This window comes from Pseudorasbora parva, chromosome 23 (assembly GCF_024679245.1).
Source record: "Pseudorasbora parva isolate DD20220531a chromosome 23, ASM2467924v1, whole genome shotgun sequence".
Classification (NCBI taxonomy): Eukaryota; Metazoa; Chordata; class Actinopteri; order Cypriniformes; family Gobionidae; genus Pseudorasbora; species Pseudorasbora parva.
This window is the reverse complement of record NC_090194.1, coordinates 35,556,722-35,582,087: the sequence shown is the minus strand read 5'-3', so window position 1 is coordinate 35,582,087 and position 25,366 is coordinate 35,556,722. Positions and strand designations below refer to the sequence as shown.

At 38.0% G+C, this 25,366-nt stretch overlaps 1 protein-coding gene across 6 annotated transcripts in view; it reads left to right on the top strand.

Annotated features, from left to right (window-relative positions):
- LOC137061888 (3',5'-cyclic-AMP phosphodiesterase 4D) overlaps window positions 1–25,366 on the top strand; it is a 320,568-nt gene that overhangs the window by 143,190 nt on the left and 152,012 nt on the right. For 2 of the 6 annotated variants that reach the window (XM_067432546.1, XM_067432544.1), the window contains exon 1: window positions 19,049–19,347. The exons of the other annotated variants lie outside the window; for them this stretch is intronic. In XM_067432546.1, coding sequence (XP_067288647.1) covers window positions 19,064–19,347 — 284 coding nt within the window. In that variant the 5' untranslated portion in view covers window positions 19,049–19,063. Of the gene's footprint in view, window positions 1–19,048; window positions 19,348–25,366 lie in introns of those variants that run through there. 6 annotated transcript variants of the gene reach the window in all.

The following is a 25,366-nucleotide window of genomic DNA, read 5'->3' as shown; positions in this document are numbered from 1 at the left end:
AACCCGCGCTGACACAGTTAACCCGCTATCTCCAAGAACAACCCGCGCTGACACAGAGTTAACCCGCCATCTCCAAGAACAACCCGCGCTGACACAGAGTTAACCCGCTATCTCCAAGAACAACCCGCGCTGACACAGAGTTAACCCGCTATCTCCAAGAACAACCTGCGCTGACACAGTTAACCCGCTATCTCCAAGAACAACCAATTGACTCTACTGCTAATCCGCTAGCATGGTGGAGAGACAATGAAACGCTCTATCCGTTCTGTAGAGCGCGCGCCGCTCTCATATGCACCAGGCTATAATGTTGACAAGAGAGGAAAGTAAATTTTTCTGAGGGATAAACTTTTTATTTCATAAGTTATGAAGATAATTTTGGCATAATGACACTGTCCCTAAACCTACACAGGTAAGCAAACAATCAACTACTTCAACTGCGCCTGACATTAGAATTTATTTTTTCTGAGATGATTATTACACTTTACAACAAATACATAGCTTTTATAAAACTGTAAAAGTCCTGTTGGCCGTTGAGAGTTGCTATGGCATCCGTAAACACATTCCAGCTGCTGGAGAGGATGGCGTCGACATCTGATGCGGTAGACAAACTGAAAGCTATGATTGCATAGTGACACTTCATATTGATTAAGTTGATAAGCTGCTGTTTCAAACATTAAGTTAATAATTTATTTTTCCATACAGGCTGTGGCCTGAGTCCAACTACGTTGTCCTATAACAGACGAACAACCCCACCCAGTTATGTTACGAACCGTCACATTTGACTCACATCATAACCGTCATCACCAATTCTGTAACCGCCACACACCTAGTTGTTACGAATGTCAACGATACTGGTCATCCAACCAGTGTTGTTTTTGTTAACTAAAACTATAACAAGTATTTTTGTTACTGAAATGAAACATTATGGGGAAATAAAACATTTATAAATGGACATGAGAAATGTTGACATGACAGCTAATTGAAATAAAATAAAAATAAAAATAAAGCCTAATAAAAAATATATATATAAAAAAGCTAAAACTAATAAAGATGACAAAAGCATGTCTAAAAATTACTAAATCTTGAACTAAAATTAAAAATGAATGATAATTAAAAATATTATTAATTCAATAATACTATCTAAATAATAGTATAAACTGCATTCAACAACTGCAAGTCATTTTGTTTTGATATTTTAGTGCTGTTCTGTAAAATGTATATTCCTAATTGTAAAATGTGTTATTCCTTTTATAATTATATTATATTTATATGAATTATTCTGTAGTTATATTTATACAATATGTTTTGTGAATTATTCAGGGAATGAATAGACTGCAACTTATTCAGGCAACCGACTTACCTAATACCTTCAGAAACATGATTATTTTTGAATATTTCAGAAAGCTTTTATGTAATTATGCTTGTTGACGTTTTTTAAAACATAGAAAGCAGCATTTTCTGTGAGGCATCTCACTAGTTTCTGAAATGCAAGCTATGGGTCATTTCTCATAATTGCGGTTATTTTATTTCCAAGATTCTCCAGATGAGTTCTAGGACAGGCAGTGTGGAGCCAAATGGGTTTTATATAAATCATGAGCTCAGAAGTGTTTCAGCTTCCTCTGCAAAAAGTATCTGATACAGATGTCTTAAACTTTTGCTGCCTCTGTTAAAGTGCCCCTATTATGCTTTTTCAAATATTACCTTACATGCAGTGTGTAATATAGATGTTTGTGAATGTAAAAGGTCTGCACATTTTTAAAATCAAAGTGCACCTACGTAGGCTCGTAACACATTTGCATAGTGCCAGCTTATGGCCTTCATTGGCTGCCCACGAACAATGCCTACTTTGCCCCATCAAACATGTAGTTGTAATTGAGACTGGGAGAGTTTGGTTCCTGTTCAGAGCAGAGTAGACCAATCACAACAGACTGGACCATCTGACCAATCAGAGCAGAGTAGACCAATCACAACAGACTGGACCATCTGACCAATCAGAGCAGAGTAGACCAATCACAACAGACTGGGCCATCTGACCAATCAGAGCAGAAGAGGCTCTCAAAAAGGAGGGGTTTAGAGGGACTGGATCGTTTATATCATTCAGACGTTTCTGATGCTGCAATGTGTATTATACAAAAGTCTTAAAGTTATTTATTCATGTATTTATTTTACCTAGGATGCATTAAATCTTTTCAGTAGACTCCAAAACAAAATGAAGGTTTAAAATAGCATAAATGGGGCTCTGTGAGATGCCAGGATCTTTCACACTTACTGTTATAGGTGTAAGGCACATTTAAGCGCTTAAAGGTGAACGCTGGCCAGTTGTCAAGTAGGTCTGTCGTAATTGGGGAAAAACGTCCACTAGCATTTACATCCATCTCAAGGGGAGATGGACACAGTCCCATACCCTTCACTCGTGACTGTCCTGAACCGTGACGTCAAAGCTGCACCAAAAACACTTCACATACATCTGTTATACAAGCTATTCATCACAATATGCTGCAGGTTTAGTTGTCTAAACCAGGGGTTTTCAAACTGGGGTCCTCCAGAAGATTCTAGGGGGTGAATTAAGGGGTAATGTGAATTATTCCGGCGGCCCACTCACACTATTAGAGGCCCACCCATCATCCACTTTCTGCCTACGCCACTGGTCTATACTAAACTCTTTTCTCAAAAGAGCAAGAAAAACCCAGATGATCTTTTATACGGTGAAATGACAGAAGTGTGAATTGGGACTGAAACATGTTTCTCAGTAACAGGCCAGACAACCTTTACGTCTCTCAGTCTTAGTCAGACTTACAGCCGAGGGAGAAATAGAAGGTGATGAAGTATTTATTATTATACACTAACCATCTGGAGCAGGAGTCCACGGCTCCTGAGTGACTTCTGTCTTCATGGAGGACAGGAAAGTGACTGGTTTACACTTTATTTCAAGTGGACGTGACCTGCTTTCCTCATGTCTCATGATGCTTTTAAGCATTCACTTTCTGAAGGCTTTCTCCGAAAGGACTCTACTGTGATGAATAGACTTGGGCTGCAACTGATAATCGACAAAAAGTGAAAAACATGAAATGAAAATAAATAACTTTTTTGTCTTCAAAAGTGACAGTAGAGACATTTATAATGTTACAAAGATTTATTAAAGAATCACAGTCCAGGGTTTGTGCAGGTCTTAAAGTCTTAATTTGACCTATCACAGTTTAAGGCCTTAAAATGTCTTAAATTGGAGCAGAAAGTCTTAATTCAATTCAATATAATTTCATTAAATTAGGGCCCTGCGATTTCTGTGATGCAGAAAATGTGGACAGAATTGCAGAATCCATTCATAAAAATGTATTTTACTGGAGAATCAAATTTTGGATGAATAAATCAAAAGTAGGTCTGAACACTTAAAGGGACAGATCACCCAAAAATCTAATTGTCATCATATACTCGCCCGTATGTCGTTCCAAACCCATAAGACTTTCATTCATCATATAAAGCCATCGAGTCTCTGGAAAAAAAATGTCTTGTACAAATTCTAAACATCCTTAAATTTTCTTTCTGTCCTTTGAATGTAAGTGTATGCACACTATACTGTCCACGTCCAGAAGGTAATGAAAACATCAAAGTAGTCCATATGTGACATCAGTGGGTTAGTTAAACTCTTTTGAAGGGTCGACAATACATTTTGGTCCAAAAATAACAAAAGCTACAACGTTATTCAGCATTGTCTTCTCTTCCGCGTTTGCGTTCAAACCTCAAATAAAGATTCAAACGGGCATGAATCAGCAGATTGATTCGTGATTCGTATCGCCAATGTCACGAGATTTCAGCAGTTTGCCAGTTTGACACGCATGAATCATGATTCATGACCATTTGATTCTTTATTTAAGGAACACGGAAAATTCCCTTAATCATTCATCAGAATGAGTTAAACCACAGAATATGTGCAGCAAAAGTATGTTGAGCTTCACAAAATAGAAGTGGCTGTAAGATAATTGCTAATAGCTATTTAATGAAAGGGTGCCAATAATCATGTCCAGTGTGTTTTGGAGAAAAAAACATTAATTTCATAGAGATTTTCCCCACATTTTCAATTCGTTTTTGTGAATTTATAGAATACCACAAATAAAATATACTTATAATACAAATAAATATACTTAACACAAATAAAATATACTTATAATACAAATAAGGAATCAGAAGTGTTTTTATTTTTACAGGTTCTTTGTTCACGTTCACCAAGGGGCCAATAATTGTGACCACAACTGTATATGATATTGCTGATAGTTGCAGTTCTAAAATGCACTGCATTGCACAAAGATGTACAGGAAAGTGGGGGAATCGGATAGGGAAATGCAAATAAGCTGAAATCAAGTCAACGTTCTCCCGCTTCACACCTGCGCTTCATTCTCTGGTTTCTCAGGATGGTGTTAATTGTGACGTGCTTCTCAGGAAATGCGTCTTCCGATTTAATTGGACTGACGTATGTTATATGATAGGACTCATGGTTCATGAGAGACGTCAGTGCTTCTTTAATATTATGTTTTAATTTGCCAAATGCAATTTATGATTATATTTGTGGCTTTAAAAGGGAGATTTTATTAAAAACAGGATATTATCTCTGCATTAATAGTTTAAAATGTCATGGAAATCTGCAATATGAATGTTTTTGGTAATAGAAACATTACAAGTGAAGACAAAAAGTGTCAATTTTTTTGTGAACAGCTGTGAGAGCGCAGTGCTGCGGACCTTTACAACCCCATCTGTGGTTAGATGTCTTTGCTAAAAACAATAATACCTCGGAAAAGCAAGCTCGATGTCTCTGCGGTCTGAACTGTGTAGCCTCTTCTCTTGTGTGCGCCGCTGGGAGAAAACAGAGCTAATTGAGTCGGAGCTGCAGGAAAAGGTGGATGGTATGTGTATGGAGGGGGTTGTGCACGACGTGGCAGCTCCTTCTTTTTTCCTTCCCAGGGGAGGAGTGTGTGAGTGTAGGGAACGCTGAGAGGAAGTGAATGCTTCCAGCTGTAATGCTCTTCACGGCTAACTGAAGGCTTGAGCTGCTCCTTCCTCAGAGTTGAAGGTCAGACATCACATCCTAGTGACCCATGCGCCCAGCTTCACGGCGAGGAGAGACAGAATGAAGGGAGAAATGAAGCGGGAGAAATGTGTGTGTCGACGTTCATTCAGAGGTCTTGGCTGCAATTTATGTAGAATGTGAAATACTTCACAAAGAATTGAAATGACTTGGGATGTATTAAGAATGTATACTGGATACTCCTTTATTTTAAAAGTACGTGAAACCATATGCAATATTAAAAGGCTTTATTATTATATGTTGTAATATCATGCAATCACTGATCTATAGAGAACAGGATTGCTCATGACGTTATAAAAAGTGAAGCTGCGGTGCGGCCATATCCACAGCTGATGAGCAGAAGCATTTCAGAAAGACAGTAATAATGCGAGTTGGCCTGTAAAAAAATGAGTATAATACGCCATAAATCGTGTATTATATGCTCCTAAATCCCGTGCATAAAACTCATTTTGGCGTATACATTCTGGGGCGGGATTTTTGTTGGGAAAGTCGGGGGAGAGACGCACACTTCGATTAGACTGCATAAACACATGCAGCATCTTAATTGTTAAGAAAACGAAAGAAAATAAATGAATAAATCAAGCCTTTATTACACAACACTACGCTATAGCATACAGCACTCAGAAAAAGAACAGTTTGTGATTTGTGGGCAAAAGTGGGCTTTGTCTCAGTTGACCTGCTGATGAATTCTCCAAGCAGGGTCGAAACATAAACATCGCGTTCATCATCAATAATAATATGAACATAAACATCGCGTTCATCATCAATAATAATATGAACATAAACATCGCGTTCATCATCAATAATAATATGAACATAAACATCGCGTTCATCAATAATATGAACATAAACATCGCGTTCATCATCAATAATATGAACATAAACATCGCGTTCATCAATAATATGAACATAAACATCGCGTTCATCATCAATAATATGAACATAAACATCGCGTTCATCATCAATAATATGAACATAAACATCGCGTTCATCAATAATATGAACATAAACATCGCGTTCATCAATAATATGAACATAAACATCGCGTTCATCATCAATAATAATATGAACATAAACATCGCGTTCATCATCAATAATAATATGAACATAAACATCGCGTTCATCATCAATAATATGAACATAAACATCGCGTTCATCATCAATAATATGAACATAAACATCGCGTTCATCATCAATAATATGAACATAAACATCGCGTTCATCATCAATAATATGAACATAAACATCGCGTTCATCATCAATAATATGAACATAAACATCGCGTTCATCATCAATAATATGAACATAAACATCGCGTTCATCATCAATAATATGAACATAAACATCGCGTTCATCATCAATAATATGAACATAAACATCGCGTTCATCAATAATATGAACATAAACATCGCGTTCATCATCAATAATATGAACATAAACATTGCGTTCATCAATAATATGAACATAAACATCGCGTTCATCATCAATATGAACATAAACATCGCGCTCATCATCAATAATATGAACATAAACATCGCGTTCATCATCAATATGAACATAAACATCGCGCTCATCAATAATATGAGCGTAAACATCGCGTTCATCAATAATATGAACATAAACATCGCGTTCATCAATAATATGAGCGTAAACATCGCGTTCATCAATAATATGAACGTAAACATCGCGTTCATCAATAATATGAGCGTAAACATCGCGTTCATCAATAATATGAACGTAAACATCGCGTTCATCAATAATATGAGCGTAAACATCGCGTTCATCATCAATATGAACATAAACATCGCGTTCATCAATAATATGAGCGTAAACATCGCGTTCATCAATAATATGAACATAAACATCGCGTTCATCAATAATATGAGCGTAAACATCGCGTTCATCAATAATATGAACATAAACATCGCGTTCATCAATAATATGAACGTAAACATCGCGTTCATCAATAATATGAACATAAACATCGCGTTCATCAATAATATGAACGTAAACATCGCGTTCATCAATAATATGAACGTAAACATCGCGTTCATCAATAATATGAGCGTAAACATCGCGTTCATCATCAATATGAACATAAACATCGCGTTCATCAATAATATGAGCGTAAACATCGCGTTCATCAATAATATGAACGTAAACATCGCGTTCATCAATAATATGAGCGTAAACATCGCGTTCATCAATAATATGAACGTAAACATCGCGTTCATCATCAATATGAACATAAACATCGCGTTCATCATCATTAATATGAACATAAACATCGCGTTCATCATCATTAATATGAACATAAACATCGCGTTCATCATCATCAATATGAACATAAACATCGCGTTCATCAATAATATGAGCGTAAACATCGCGTTCATCAATAATATGAGCGTAAACATCGCGTTCATCAATAATATGAGCGTAAACATCGCGTTCATCAATAATATGAGCGTAAACATCGCGTTCATCATCAATAATAATATGAACATAAACATCGCGTTCATCATCATTAATATGAACATAAACATCGCGTTCATCATCATCAATATGAACATAAACATCGCGTTCATCAATAATATGAGCGTAAACATCGCGTTCATCAATAATATGAGCGTAAACATCGCGTTCATCAATAATATGAGCGTAAACATCGCGTTCATCAATAATATGAGCGTAAACATCGCGTTCATCAATAATATGAGCGTAAACATCGCGTTCATCAATAATATGAGCGTAAACATCGCGCTCATCAATAATATGAGTGTAAACATCGCGTTCATCAATAATATGAGCGTAAACATCGCGCTCATCAATAATATGAGTGTAAACATCGCGTTCATCAATAATATGAACATAAACATCGCGTTCATCAATAATATGAGCGTAAACATCGCGCTCATCAATAATATGAGTGTAAACATCGCGTTCATCAATAATATGAACATAAACATCGCGTTCATCAATAATATGAGCGTAAACATCGCGTTCATCAATAATATGAGCGTAAACATCGCGCTCATCAATAATATGAGTGTAAACATCGCGTTCATCAATAATATGAGCGTAAACATCGCGTTCATCAATAATATGAGTGTAAACATCGCGTTCATCAATAATATGAGCGTAAACATCGCGCTCATCAATAATATGAGCGTAAACATCGCGTTCATCATCAATAATATGAACATAAACATCGCGTTCATCATTAATAATATGAGTGTAAACATCGCGTTCATCAATAATATGAACATAAACATCGCGTTCATCAATAATATGAACATAAACATCGCGTTCATCAATAATTTGAACATAAACATCGCGTTCATCAATAATTTGAACATAAACATCGCGTTCATCAATAATATGCATCTAGAGCTGAAATGGACAATGATGGGCCGCCTGGAGATCTGCCTGCACTCGCCGCTGCTCCTCTGAGCACCACGTCAGGGCCTGAAACATTTCTCCTCCTCAGGCTGGATTAATGGATATTTTGCCAGGGAGCATTTACTACTTTTAAACTTTTAATGCGGGTCAGGAAGCGGGTCGGGTAACGTTACAGTATTTTCTTTTTTGCGGTCTGATTTGCGGGTGGGTTAGCTGAAAACGTCTGTCGTGAGCGGGTTGTTAATACATTGACCCGCGCATCACTGGTACTGACCCGTCTGTCACGAGCTAGCGTTTTGTGAATCCTGCGTTGAACTCTGGGATTTGAGAAGCATTCGTCAGTGAAATGACGTGTTTGATGGTCAAGTTATTCGCCGGCGGATGATGGGCGGGCCTTATGAAAATGCATATTCTAGTGATGTACAACCGTAACGCATTAGGATTCAAAACACAAATGACTCGTTTCTTTTCAGAGACAGTAACTTTATTTATCGTGCACTTTTTACTTTATAACTTTACAGAACCTTTACGTTCACAAACAGCAATATTACACACTGCATGATATTCTAAAAACAATATTGGGGCAATTTTAAATGTATGTAATTATTATACGCTTTGTATTGCTATATCGACATAAGAAGCTAAATTATGGTTTTTAAATTAGTATGCAAGGGACCAGACAATATCAAATATCCATTTAAAATCATAAAAATTCACAGTTTAGTTGTTATGCATCTCAGCGTGCTGCTTGCATCCGGGGTAGACCGGGTGTACAAATTATGATTGGCATGATTTTTATTCTATAGTATCTAGTAATCAGTCACATTTGGAAATGGAAGGTCATGTTGAACGCATTGTATTGTGGGATATATTATTCCATGCCGAGCGATTTGGTTGCATAATGCTCATTTTGGTCTTCTACATTTAGAGTCATTGAGGTATGCCATGCTTAAAGAATGTTTGCATATGATTATTTCAATATTTGCACTGGATGCGTAATGCAAAGGCAATACCTGTCGGATCATAGCGTTGGTTTTCTAGATGTTACGTCACCTGTGCTGCTGGTCAGAATGTATGTCACATGACAGCGGTCTGAATGTGACTGCAGATTCAAACGGACACCTATAATGAGCAGCTCTTTGGCTCTGTTTTAAATGTTTTCTGTTTATTCCTCAGGCCTCACATTTGAATTTCACTGCCACTCTTGATTAAGGCGAATAGCGGTGCCCCTGATAGTAATTCAGTGGCATTATGCTGATGGCTGGGCTGAATGTTGCCGTCCATCAGAACAGCCGATCCGTTTCTGCGACTTTAACTCATGTTTTTAAAAACATGTATGGTTTTACATGACATCACACCAAACAAGCAGGCATGTTCAAGTCATCCCGACACACTTTCCAGAAGTATGTCTCATTTACATCTCATGCAATATCCATGAGGTTGATATGCACCCTACATTTCTGCTCCTGTAGATGTGTGCATGTGCAAATGGACTTTAAAAAACATGTATGCAATGATGAAAGCTTCAAACAGTACTACTGTATGACACCTTAATGTTGCAATGAAGCATTGTCAGTAAAATTTTGTAAATGTATAATCACATTTAATATTACTTGGAAATGGAGTATCTATTCAATTGCATTGCATTATAGGATATACTATTGCATGTAATCTGGTTGAATATTTTGATTGGGTAAATGCACTAGATCATGCATACTGTACACAATGCATTGTTTAGTTTTTTCGTCCTCAAATATAGGTAGTATGCCTTTCTGAGCTTACCCACATCGATCATGCAGGATTGAATCGAGTTAAATTAAGATAGGATTCCTGCTGTGGTTGCTTAAGTGAACTGCCTTGGTGCCTCGTCTGCGGTTCTTACTGAAGCTCTTTTTTGCATGCAAAATTGCAGCAGTGCAACTTTAAGTGTTTTAGCCAGTGCAGTGTTAAGCCTTTGCGGTACCCTTTCCCCCCTCATATCCTCCTGAGACAAGAGATTTGTGCACTTATTTCTGGAAAAAATCCTTCTATGACGCAAATTGACGATATTTGCATCATAGGAGGAATGTTTGGCCAAAGGCTAAAGACTACAGCCAGCAGAGGGAGCCATTTCCTCATGTTTTGAACCCGCGCATGAGGGATGGAGATCACACTCACAGCTCAGCTCAGCTCAGGCACTCATTTAAACGGAGAGATGGTGAGCAATGTAAGTCTTTTAACTTCTCAAATTAATTTCTATGAAAGTATGAAAGAAACACGCCAGACTGAACTCCCGTTGTGAATGTATGCTGCGAGTGTAGTCGCGATTACCTCAGCTCTCATCACGAGCTTATTTATCTCACTCCTGCAGTCAGTGCTCAGTGCTGTGAGACTCGCGCGGCGACTCACTCATTATATTGAACACACACGTTCAGTTTTTAATTGTAGTGTCTTCTCTAACTCAGTCACAGTAATCCAGTAGGTGGCTTTGGGAGTGGCCTCACAGGGCAGCGAAGCATTCTGGGAATTGTAGTCTTTCATCCCGATGAGACAAAAATACATTTTCTCTTATAAAAATACATCTTTTCTCAGTCTAGAAGGCACCAAATTCAAAAATAATTTCACATTTCTACTACATTGATGACCCAGTTTAAATACAGATTCATCTTCCCAGCGCTGAAGTACCCTATTAAGAAACACTAGCTGCCTGCTGGGGTGGCAGACGGGGTGGCAATGGTCTTACTTAGGGTGGCATTTGCCACCCCACTAGATTCGCCCCTGCTACTGTCATATTTCCTTACATTTTCATTCGACATGTTAAGGTGATGTACTGGGTGTCTGTTGTGACTCAATTCAGGTGTGTGACTACGATGCTAAACCTATGCATAATTACCGCGATTCAAAAAAAAAAAAAAAAAAAAAATATATATATATATATATATAACGTAAAAGAGAATTGTCTCGGGCCCCTGGTGTTCGGGGCCCTGGGCTGCAGCACCCAGTACTGGGTGTCCGTTGTGACTCAATTCAGGTGTGTGACTACGATGCTCAACCTATGCATAATTACCGCGATTCAAAAAAAATAAAAAAATATATATATATAACGTAAAAGAGAATTGTCTCGGGCCCCTGGTATCCCATTTGGATAACGCGGACTTAGCCACAGCCTGCATGCTGTCAAAAGTCAGGAACGTTATGCCGATGAAAACAGCTAATGTGTGGACCGTAACTTTAGTAGTTTAATGAGCCCCGTCTTCCCATTGCAGCTGACTTTGCTAAAATTGCAGTAGTGTGGATGCGCCTCAAAAATGGTAGCAGTGATTTCCTTCACGCAGGCTCTTAATGAGACTGAAGGTAAGTCCTGCCGATGCTCCCGTCAGACAGACCTCAGGACGGGTATGTGTTCTCACTCTGGATGAAACACGGGTGTTAATAAGGCCGCTGCTGTTTTCACGGCTGGTTGAAAGAAGAATGTCCATGCGCTGGTATCACCCTATGGTGAGTACGGACGATAATCTAGAACAATGCTTTTGACAAGGATCATATTCTTAAAAAAAGGGCTAAAATCCCTCCCTTTTCATGCATTTATAGCCTGCTGTCATTACCTTGGCGTTCATTGTTGTATAACCGAACTTATTTGCAAATAATCAGAATAATGAAAATTGTATGTAAACTGGAGTGAAGAGCCTGCTCGTGTCATGTAAACATCTTACTGCGATTAAGACCGTACTCTGATTATAAAAAATAATCACATTACTGGTGCACGTGTGAACGACTGGAGAAAGACTGGAGTAATGATGATAAATTCAGCTTTGATCACAGGAATAAATTACACTTTACTATAGATTCACATAGAGAACAGTTCTTTTAACTCGTAATGATATTAATATTTATAATTAATAATATTTCACAATTTTGAACAGTAGTGTAAAACTCGATGACGAGTCTAAACGAAAGCAAAAACAAAAACCCGTTAGAGATACAAAAAGCTGGATGAGAATATCCATTGCAATAAATAAATCATTTAAATTCGAATCAATATTTCATGCATATGTATTTATTTGTTAAACAGATGGGATTCACCAGCTTTAATAGCAATGTTTAAAAAGGCATTTAAAATGCCACCACGGGCCCTCCTTTTCACTCAATGTAATTTGTTTTAAATGCAAATGCATTGACGCATTCGTACCCAGACTCGCTCACTGTGCATGCGTCGTTGTGTGTGTATGGCGACTACAAAAGAATCTTCCAGATTTGTCCCTAGTAATTATGAATAATCTGGCAACGCTTTTATGCCTTGTGAGATTCAATCAGTCCGCTCTCAAATAAAAGACCCAGAGCTTCTACGGGCACAGCAATTTGAAGAATCTGGGACGTGAGTCATGCACATCAATAGCACTTCACAGAAACCACACTGCAGCCACGTTCAGTAACAGCAGCTTCATTGATTTACTTTTGCATACGTTCATTAAAACGTTTTTTCCCCTTGTGTTCAACAATTGATACAATAGATGTTAATGTAAGCGCACAGAGCTCTCGTCACCCCTAGCCTGTAGCTCATACTGGACTCCACAACCATATTATAGTGAACAGGTCTTAAAAGATCGATTTTTTTTTATAGTGTAAAGAAGATATCAAAATTAAAAAATTCCACTATAAAGAATCTTTTGTCCAGTGAAAAGGTTCCATTGGTGTTAAAGGTTCTTCATGGATTAAATAACCTTTATTTTTAAGAGTGTATTGATATGAGCAAACCCCTGCAGTGAGAAGTGTGCTGGTACATTTCTGACGGATAAAAACACTTCTCACAGACAGAGACACAGAGACATGCACAATTATTCATTTTTGCAGATGTTTTCATCTAAAGTGACTTCACCTGAGAATGTGACTTGGTTTTGCATGAGCAAGCATCTAGTAAAAACTAATATAAATCCAAATCTATTATGCCTTAATAATAATGACTTAATTAAAATTTTTAAGAGGTTGTGTTGATATCAAAAAAATACTGTGGGAAAGTGATGCGTTTGCAATGCAGCTTGTGCTGTTAAAATGAAATGCATACTAGCTATTTTTCACACTGTCACATGCACGGTTTGTTCTGTCTGGGCCAGAATTGCATCAGGTATGTGTAACCTTTTCATAAACCAATGGAATTAGAGGACGAATCTCCATTCATGATCCCAGTCTGTTCTCTGTTGGTCATGTAGGGTACTGCAGCCAGATATTTTTCCGTTTTCTTGTGTTTTGTTACTACACGCACACGCACATGCACGCACACACACACACACACACACACACACACAACCCCCTAAACCTACCCATCACAGAAAACATTCTGCATTTTTACTTTCTCAAACAAACTCATCCTGTATGATTTATAAGCCTTCTGAAAAGTGGGGACTGCTGGCTGGTACCCACAATGTAGGTAATCTCAGGTTTTTTACTATCCTTATGGGGACATTTGGTCCTCACAATGTAATATAAACAAGGACACACACACACCATATACATTTATTTAATGTATATATATGTTTATGCTGTTTTTATGACTATTTTTATGCAATACACAAAGCAAGAATATCAATTTAGGATTATACGCTGGTGCCAGCTGTTGACACATGATGGCGCCAAAGGCTTTTCTCTTAGTGCTTTTTGGATTCTTTTATTCTGTCCATTGTTTTTCCAATCCAGTCTTTCTACACTGTCACTTGCATGCCATCAAATCAAGTCGTTGTGCATTCAGGCGGTTTAGTTATCTTCTGGGATGCATTGGTTGCTATAGTAATGATGTAGGCGTCAGCACGCTGCCAAGTGACTTTTTACCACAACTGGATGATGCAAGCTGGCATTCTGGAAATTTGTCCTCTTGCTTGCGTACATGATGGCATCTAGCCCCGGTGAACCTGATGAACTCATGAGACGATGCCACTTGATATTGTGCTGCCTGCATTATTAGGTGTGTGATGGACACACACAAATTCAGTTTTAGAAATAATATTAATAATATATTATAATATAAAATAATATTAAAATATTGTGAAATATTAAAATTTAAAATATGTAGTTTCTATGTGAATCAATAGGAAAGTGTAATTTATTTCTGTGATCAAAGCTGAATTTATCATCATTACTCCAGTCTTCAGTGTCACATGATCCTTCACTAATCATTCTCATATGAGGATTTCTGATTATTATTATTATCAATGATGAAAATTGTTTTTGCTGCTTAATTTTTTTGTGGAAATGACAACATTCATGTGGTATCATTACAAAAAAGAGAAATTAATAGGATGCATTACATTGATCAAAATAAAATAAAGACATTTATAATGTTACAAATTATAAATTATTTAATATGAATAAATAAAATAAAAAATGCAAATAAAATGCTGATAATCAAAATAAAAATGCTGTTAATTGAACTTTCTATTCATCAAATAATCCTGAAAAATTTATTTCCACAAAAATATGAACTGTTTTCGTTATTGATAATAATCATAAATGTGTGTTGATCATCAGATCCTCATCTGAGAATGATTAGTGAAGGATCATGTGACACTGAAGACTGGAGTAATGATGATAAATTCAGCTTTGATCACAGGAATAAATTACACTTCAAAATATATTCACATAGAGAAAAGGTTTTTATCATTTTAATAATATTTCAAAAATTATTATTTTTTTGATTAGATAAATACAGTCATGGTAAGCAGAAGATACACTATTTTAGACCACATTATTTGGTATTATTTAAAAAAAGAAAATTATACATGTAATTTAATATTTATATATTTAATAAAAAATTGAAGAAAAAAAAAATGATTTTTTTTTTGTTCTTACCATTTCCCTTATCAAGTATGCTGTTTTTCAAAAAATAAAGTAGCGTGTTTGCACTTCATTAGCTGAATTTCTCTTCATTGCCGTCCTCACACACAGGATCTGTCACAGGCTCGTGGCGTCGTGATTCATCTGAAATGAGCTCATTAACTCAATCATTAGCATGGAAGTTCTAGGCTAAAGTCGGTCTAGATTCGGTACAGTGCTCTGGCAATGCAAATCAGTTGAGAATAAACTCCCTTGTTTGTTTTCCCTGAGTAAAGGAACTGTGTTCAGGGTACTTTGATGTGTGTGGTGATTGTGTAGAAGTCGCAGTGTTTATAAGACCTTCATCAGGTTTCAATAAAGCGCTCCAGAATGTGCACAGTTGCATTTTGTAAATGTTTTTCTCTTGTACAATCTGTCACACCAGTAGGAGATTCTGATACTCATTCTCCATCACTCAGGTTTTTTTAAAATATATTTCTATTCAGTATTCTAGTATTCTACATCTCATATATGACTGTTTTAATCAGTAGGATTGTAATGTTTTGATTCTATTGCTTAATATTTTTTTTCATTATTTATTCATTGCATGCATAGCAGTAGACTGATGTCTTTTTTGGCCATGTGGTTAACTGAATTTAAACAATTTAATGTATTTATGGTGCTTTTTTCCATTTTTACAGTTTTTACTTTCCCTCAGTTCTTGACTCTCCGATCTAGTCAAGCCTTTCTAATGTTGTCTGCACACAGCTGTGTCTATTGGCGTGAAAGACGGGCAGTTTGATCAACTTCATGTGACCTTTGTCATATGCTACAGTGACCTTGATATCAGATATGCCACAGGTAATGAGATGATCTCATTCATACACACCTAGAGCTCTTTCACTTCATGTTTGACCTCTAGCTCAACACACACACTGCTGGCCTGATTCATTCACAAACACCAGTTTGAAGACATCAGTCGTTTCATCGCTTTACTGGCGCAATCACACTAATTTACACGGTTTATAGTATTCATTGTTTTGTATATAATGCTTCTTTCACAATTGAAGTATTGTTTATATACACACACAAGAATATATACATATATATATAATTGAAAAAATATAGATATCATATATATGTCATATTTGTGTGTCTGTGTATATATATTTTTCATTTGAGTCATTGAGCAATTCGTTCATTTGATTTTTTCAAACAGCTGATTAAAAAGCTAACTTTATGAATGAGTCAGAAATTAAACATGATGCACAACAGTTCTGCTCTGTCTTCAATAGGTAATATTTTCGTTGACGAAATTGAGAAAAACCATACAATGTTGTCTCTAAAATGTATTAACTTCTCTATTGAACTGTTGTATAAAATCAATATAACATTCACGCTCATGCTATTCGGGACAAAAACAGCGCTTGTGTGATATTGCTAAAATATATCATGATATAAATATGAGGTCCTGATATAATTTTAGGGTCATTCTAACTGTACTCTATAGACTACATCACGCATTGATCTGTTGCCCTGCTTCATGCTCGTCACCAATCAACTGAATGAAATAACAGTAGGTCTGTAGGTCTCACAACAGTAGGTCTCACTGTTAAAAAAAAAAAAAAAGTCTACCAAACATTCTAATGGTTCTCTTAAAAATGTTTATCTTATTTCTTGCCGTATACATACTGGAATTACATTTCAGGTATAAACATACCATTTCCAGAATTATATATGTTTGCTTTGTATCTTTCTGGTGAGTTTCTCACACTATAGTCCCCTTTATCCTGCTCACTGGGGTTGTAAAGCAGTATTCTTAACACAGTTAAGAATTCTTCGGGTTTATACATGCAACATTAAGTAGAGCCAATTTAAGTTTGGAAACAATATGTTGAATTTATAATGAGGCACTTAGTATTATCTAACAGTTTAAAGGTTTTTTTTTTTCCATACATAAAACTATAAAGATGGATTTTAGGCAGGGGGTCCCTCATAAAAGGTTCATCATATTTGGGGGTCCTTGGCATAATAAAGTTTGAAAACCCCTGGGCTAGACGACTGGGTCAGAGCATCTCCAAAACTGCAGCTCTTGTGGGCTGTTCCCGGTCTGCAGTGGTCAGTATCTATCAAAAGTGCTCCAAGGAAGGAACAGTGGAGAACCGGCCACAGGGTCATGGGCGGCCAAGGCTCATTGATGCACGTGGGGAGCGAAGGCTGGCCCGTGTGGTCCGATCAAACAGACGAGCTACTGGAGCTCAAACTGCTCCAGAAGTTAATGCTGGTTCTGATAGAAAGCTGTCAGAATACACAGAGCATCTCAGGTTGTTGCGTATGGGGCGGCATAGCCGCTGACCAGTCAGGGTGCTCATGCTGAACCCTGACCCCGCCGAAAGCACCAACAGTGACACGTGAGCATCAGAACTGGACCACGGAGCAATGGAAGAAGGTGGCCTGGTCTGAGGAATCATGTTTTCTTTTGCATCACGTGGATGGCCGGGTGTGTGTGTGGCTTATCTGGGGAACACATGGCCCCAGGATGCACTATGGGAAGAAGGCGAGCCGGCAGAGGCAGTGTGATGCTTTGGGCAATGTTCTGCTGGGAAACCTTGGGCCCTCCATCCAGCTGTGGCTCTACCTAAGCATTGCTGAGACCATGTTCAGCCTTTCATGGAAACGGTATTCTGGTGGCTGTTGCTCTTCCAGCAGGATAATGCTCCTGACACAAAGCACAAATGCTTCAGGAATGGTTTGAGGAGCACAACAACCAGTTTGAGGCGTTGACTTGGCCTCCAAATTTCCTAGGTCTCAATCCAATCGAGCATCTGTGGGATAAGCTGAACAAACAAGCCCATGACAAGTCTGATCCATGGAGGCGTCACCTCGCAACTTACAGGACTTAAAGGATCTGCTGCTAACGTATTGGTGCAGGATACCACAGCACATCTTCAGGGATCTAGTGGAGTCCATGGCTTGACGCGTCAGGGCTGTTTTAGCAGCAAAAATGGGGACCTCACCAACACAATATTAGGTCTATATATATATATATATATATATATATATATATATATATATATATATATATATTATCTGATTTTGTATCGGCACACATCAAATCATCAGTGCTATCTGTTTTATGTTTTTGTTTTTTAATACAAACATCTTTTACATCTGAACTGATGATGTCAATCATTAGATCTCATTGTTGGTCTTCTGTCCTTCATCTATATTCACACTGATAACACAGATGCACACGCCACATTATCTATGATGCCTTTCACTTTGATGTGCACGTGATTATACAAAGCATTCATCAGATAAAGACTGCACATTTAGCACATTTAGACAGGCAGGCGTGCGGGACGGATAAATGAGCCGTGCGGCTGAAATTGCCCCGGTTGGCCTGTCTGTGGTACAGCTCCTCTGATGTCTTTACAAACGCTGCTGCTGGGAGAGGCTGGTTTATTCAATAACCAGCATAATGTGTTCTCAGTGTTGTGTTGGTACACAGACGGGTGAATCTCCTCCTCTCCGTGTGCACACAGCCCTCTCCCCTCCCTCGCAAGCTCTCACCCCCTGCAAACACATGGAGATTGTGCACACGCTCTTTTTCCCAGTTTCTCTGACCGTGCCGGAGCACAGGCTGGGTTTTGCCTGTGTTAGGAAATAAAGGAGAGACTCCTGGGAATTGTGTTTGACTTCCATGGAGGAATGACTTAGAGACGCTCGTGTCTCGGTTTGCCTTTACCCCAACTTTTTTAAAAGGATACAAACAGGAAGAAAGTGAGACTTTGTTTTCCAGGAATGGCTCAGCCGGGAGGCAGCCAGGACACGCTGGCGGTGCCGCCGAAACAGCTCCACGATGGGGACCATGTGGGTTTGAACGAGGACCTGGTGCGCATCCTGAGAGAGAACCTGCTCCAGCAGGAGCGTCCTCGCCTTCCCAGGGACCGCAGATCCCCGTCCTCCATGTCGCCCCGCTTGTCTCCGATCACCCTGTCCCCGCGCAACTCCCCCAGGCTGCTTCGGCGCATGCTGCTTAATAACAACAACCACAAGCAGCGGCGCTTCACGGTGGCACACACCTGGTAAGGGACCGTGCTTTCTGTTATGTGCTTTAATGTCCTTGGGGTTCACACTCCCACACGTATGTTGGGAAAACCCAGTATCCCTTACAGTTTTCTGAATCACGGAGGCTGATTCTTTGATGGCGGTCTCATTCCTATAGTATGGACCTATGATTTCCACGATGCAGAAAACGCGGACGGAATCGCGGAATCCAGCCGTAAAAACGGAATATGCTGTATTTACAGAATTTCACATAATTTGTAATATTTTGGATGAATAAATGAAGGCAGGTCAGTAGTTAAATGATAAAGACTAGTGTCTGTGAATATTAAACAACTTAAAGAGGTATTTAAATACAAATCCTGCATGCTCTGCGTGAATGAATGAAGCAGACGCACGGTTTCATTTGCCGCACACTCACACACATAGAAGCGCGCGCGTTTTTAACCTCTGCTGCCTCACTATATGAGGAGCCGCTCTGATAGTCACTTCATCAGAATTTTACAGTTTATTTATTTACATTTATTTAAAAAAAAACGTTTCATATCATAAACACACAGCGACTCAAATGTGATGGTCTCCACAGCAACTCGTCAAAATAAAAGTTTGGTTTAAATTGACAGAACTATATTACTGTTGTACAGTAGAATTTAGATATATCTGTAATGTAATAATAATACTAACACTAATATATATACTGTATGTATGTGTATATACCACTGTGCATATATATATATATATATATATATATATATATATATATATATATATATATATATATACACGCACACTCACCTAAATGATTATTAGGAACACCTGTTTAGTTTCTCATGAATGCAATTATCTAATCAACCAATCACATGGCAGTTGCTTCAAAGTATTTAGGGCTGTGGTCCTGGTCAAGACAATCTCCTGAACTCCAAACTGAATGTCAGAATGGGAAAGAAAGGTGATTTAGGCAATTTTGAGTGCGGCATGGTTGCTGGTGCCAGACGGGCCGGTCTGAGTATTTCACAATCTGCTCAGTTACTGGGATTTTCACACACAACCATTTCTAGGGTTTACAAAGAATGGTGTGAAAAGGGAAAAGCATCCAGTATGTGAAAGTCCTGTGGGCAAAAATGCCTTGTTGATGCTCGAGGTCAGAGGAGAATGGGCCGACTGATTCAAGCTGATAGAAGAGCAACTTTGACTGAAATAACCACTCGTTACAACCGAGGTATGCAGCAAAGCATTTGTGAAGCCACAACACGCACAACCTTGAGGCGGATGGGCTACAACAGCAGAAGACCCCACCGGGTACCACTCATCTCCACTACAAATAGGAAAAAGAGGCTACAATTTGCACGAGCTCACCAAAACTGGACAGTTGAAGACTGGAAAAATGTTGCCTGGTCTGATGAGTCTCGATTTCTGTTGAGACATTCAGATGGTAGAGTCACAATTTGGCGTAAACAGAATGAGAACATGGATCCATCATGCCTTGTTACCACTGTGCAGGCTGGTGGTGGTGGTGTAATGGTGTGGGGGATGTTTTCTTGGGACACTTTAGGCCCCTTAGTGCCAAGTGTTGTTTTTAAGAATTGTAATAATTAGACATGATTTTTGATTAATAAAATTTTATTAAACGATTAAAATGGAATCCAGAAAACTTAGAACAGAAAACGGTGAATTTGGTACAAAAGAAAATGGAATTAGATGGGGAACAAAAAACATATTTCATAGGGCCCTAAACATGTAATTTATGTTAAACTTTTAATACATTGTTGTTATTTTTAATTATCATTATTAACAGTCTAATGGGCGTGACATTCACAGATCACTGAAGCCCTCAGTTCAAACTGCAGCGTGGCGCGCACGACATGAACCAATCACCTCCGCTTTACAGCACGAGAGAAATCAATGAATGAACACATGGCTGTCTGTAAGCCCTCGACATTAATCTTTGTCTGGGACAAATGAAAGAGGAATTTATTTTCCTGACCGGACAAATAAAACATTAAAATAACCAGAAACGCGAGAATGATTCAGATTTGTTTTTAGTTTTTATTACATTCAGTGTAAACAGCTTGATATAATGGAGTGTATCTCTGATAACAAAGGCGCGTTGAGGCTCGCGTTGCCTGTTGTAAGACATTCGTGGAGAAATCAAAATAAATGAGCAGCAATATAAACTCACAGAAGAAACATACTGGGGTAAACGAAGTTGTTGTTTTTAATTATTATTTAATTATATTTTATGACATTGTTAATAACACAAGTCGAGTTAGGGAGCTGTTTTGCAGAACATTATTACATACATTACAATCGTGAATTGTGTACCATGAATTGTGTAGCCTAAACCAAACATATTTTTATTAAAAGATTAACAGTTTGTTAGTCTTTAGTCTGCCACCAAAAAACACTTAGATTTTAAGCTCAAACTACTTATTTTCGTTCTATTTCACCAATGATTTCATCGACGAAAATAGTTCCAAAGAAAAGCAACACTCAGTGCGGTGTTTTGTACTGAATGATTCAGCGTTTTGAATGAATCATTTGAATGAACGACTCAATGACTCACTCATTAAGACGGTTACTTGCTGCCACCTATTGGCGGTTTAGTTTCATGTTTAAAAATTATCATTGCATTTTTTTATTTGTATATTCAAACATTTAGAACATTAATCTCATAACATTTATTGCAGTTCTATTTTTGCGGTTTAAATTATTTACTTTGATTGGTAACAGCGCTATAGTGTTTTATTATAACTGAATTTATAAATCAAATTTAACATGAAGAATTTAACATAACAGTTGATGCATACATTTAAGAAGATAAAAAAATACCTTTATAAAATTAAATGACGCCCTGGTGTAAATATCACAAATTCCCACCCATACATTGAACAGTACATACAATTTGTTACGTCCTCCCGATCTGACAGACCCAAAGTTAATCAATATCAAATCGAATTGTGAAATTTGTGACAATGCCCAGCACTATAGTGTAAATGTTTTTTACTTGAGGCAAATCTTACCTTTATTTTCTTATCAGAGTGCACCAAAATGCTTCGTTTGCATGCTAAAAACACCAAAAAAAAATCTACTGTGAGGCAATGCCCCAGATCCGTGTCACCTTTTTCACCACTTGTCAGTTTGCAGGTATGTGTATTAGTGTCTTAGTTGCGTTCTCTTTTTCTCTCCTGCCACATTTAGCTGCATGCCCATTTAACTCAACACGCGCGCACCTCAGTAAGCAGGAAGAGATCATACTGTATGAGTGTTGATTCTGTGTTGTCATGAGATCTGCTGTTCCTGTATTAATCACCATCCATTTGAGAAAACGTGCCTAAGACGAGCAGCTTCAATTCAAACCTCTCGAATTCATATGCATTCAGATGACGTCTTGTGCGAGCCGTTTGGCATCATTTGTGTGTCCTCACCTTTAATTGCACAGCAGACACCTTTGTTTCATTCCCTGGAGAGGCTTTCTGTGTCTCACCTGCTCAGGTCAATGAGCTGGCGTTAAATGCAAATAATCTAATCTGCACACCGACAAGAATGCTGTGCCAGAGATGATGGTTTGTTTTTTGCATTTGTGTTTGATCAAACCTCTCGTCCATATACTGTACTCTCAGCTCTACATGGAAAGCCGTCATTAAAACAAGCTTTGGACTTCCCTCTTGTATAGAATGAAAAGCAACCCTGTTCGTCATGTGTTTGCGTCTGATGCAGTTGAGCGGCGGATCACAGACTCCATCATATTCACTGCGGCCCTTTGATAGTCGCGCGTCCTCCGATACCGCGTGCGATAGCGTTTGATGTTTAAGTCGGCCTTTAAAGGAGTTCGTCCCTGAGAGAGGCGTCGGTTTCTCCTTTGCTCTAATTTGGATCATGTATTTGTGCTGCTGCTGTAGTTTATTACTCCTTTAATTACCTGAACATTGATGTTCCTGCCACAGCTTTCCTTACACACACCTGAACTTTTTTCTCTTTGGTTTTAAATTGGCTTCAGTGTAGGGATGGGACGGTGATAATTATAGTGACCCAAATGATCACGATCATCAATATTATCACGGTTTTTACGTTTTATATTTGAAAATCAACAATTAACAAATAATTAAGCTCTATGCACGAGTCTATTCTGAGGCATTTCCTTCCTTATAATGACCGCCGTCAACAGCAACGCATTATAACCCAGCACACATCCACGTATAACAACGGAAGCGCTCTCGTTTCATTCAAATGCAACTTGCCATCTTGCGTCTCCGTTTTAGATTGTATTGAAAATAAAATCAGAGGACTTTACTATTAATATAATGTTGGGATCATCTTGTCTGGACGATTGTTTTATACACTGTACAAAATGGATTATATACACCGGTAAGATTTAAAACATTAATCTCAATTCGAAAATCGGTGTAATATCTTACACCCGAAAATCGGTGTAATAAGTGTACAATGAATATCCCTTAAATGTCACCCTTAATAGTCTTGTTTTTGTTCGTTTGTCTTTGGCTCAAAGCCTTGCTGTGAACTTTTTAAGTTAGTTTCAAGTTTCCACTTGCCGAGCGTTCACTGTACAACAGGGTGTGATGGCCACGAAGACAGATTTGAAGTCTTTCCCCCTATTGCAGCGATTTTATGTTGGCATGTTCTGCAGACAGGGTGACCATACTTGATTAAGCTTCCCTCAGGACTTTTGTAAAAGCCAAAATATAACCACACCTCAGATTTGGTCCTTTTAACAATCTGACAAATCTCCCGAGCACTGCCTTCTCATTCAAAATAGTTAGTTAGTTTTCAAAATCAAGAGAATCAAACACGGTTTTAATGATAATGAAATTTTAAATGATATTACTTACCGTCAGTACATTTTAGCGTGAAACCGCTAATCGTCCCATCCCTACTTCAGTATTTCATGTCAGAAGGCTTGGCTTTAGAAAAAAGTAGGCTCTGACTTTGAGAGTGAATGCACAAATTTGCATAAAATAGTTAAAGTCTGGGTCAGTAAAATGTTTTTGAAAGTTGTCTCTTCTGCTCAACAAAGCTGCATTTATTTGATCATAACTACAGTAAAACTGAAATATTCCTCCAGTGTAAATCATCTGTTCTCTATGTGAATCTATAGTAAAGTGTGATTTATTCCTGTGATCAAAGCTGAATTTATCATCATTACTCCAGTCTTCAGTGTCACATGATCCTTCACTAATCATTCTCATACGAGGATTTGATGTTTAAGAAACTATGAACAAAATATATGATAATTCTGATTATGATCAATGTTAAAAATGTCATATTTTCATATTTTTGTCGAATCTGATTCAGGATTTCCAGATTCTTTGATGACTAGAATGTTCAAATGTTATTTTGTAACATTATAAATTACTGTCACTTTTGATCAATTTAATGCGTCCTAGCTGAATAAATGTATTAGAGAAATCTTACTGAGCCCACACCTGATTCTGTGGTGCAGATCTGTCGTCAGAAAGCAGAAGTTAATGTCGGCTGTGTTCACAGATGACTTTTGCCTCAGCATGGCCGAGCAAACAGGGAAAATGACTCACACGACGCACACAAACACTGAAGCACACTGCCGTTATTTTACAACCACCAAGTGATATTAACCCGGCTGTGATCGCTCATAAAACCCTCAGCACAAAGCTCACGCTTTCTCACCAACAGGCTTGACTGTTTTCTCACGAATTAAAGCACTTTTGCCAGTGAAGAGCACATAAAAGACATTTGGTTGGCATCTCCAGGATGACTCAGGCCTGGCTTAAGAAGACGCTACACATGGCATGTAGTCATTGCAGGCACATTCGGCTGACTTTAACAGCAAATTGCATTTTAAAGCACTTAAGAGGCTGACCATGAGAATTAGGAACACAAATCTTCTGCGTTTAATTTAAGAAAGTCAAATGTTGACATAAATCTAGTTGGCATTGTAAGAGACTGTGTGTGTGTGACTCATTGTTCAGATATTTAATTAGTGCTAGTCAACATTTCTAATGCTTCAGAAGAAACCCCAGATCGTAGCATGTGTGTGTGCCTCTA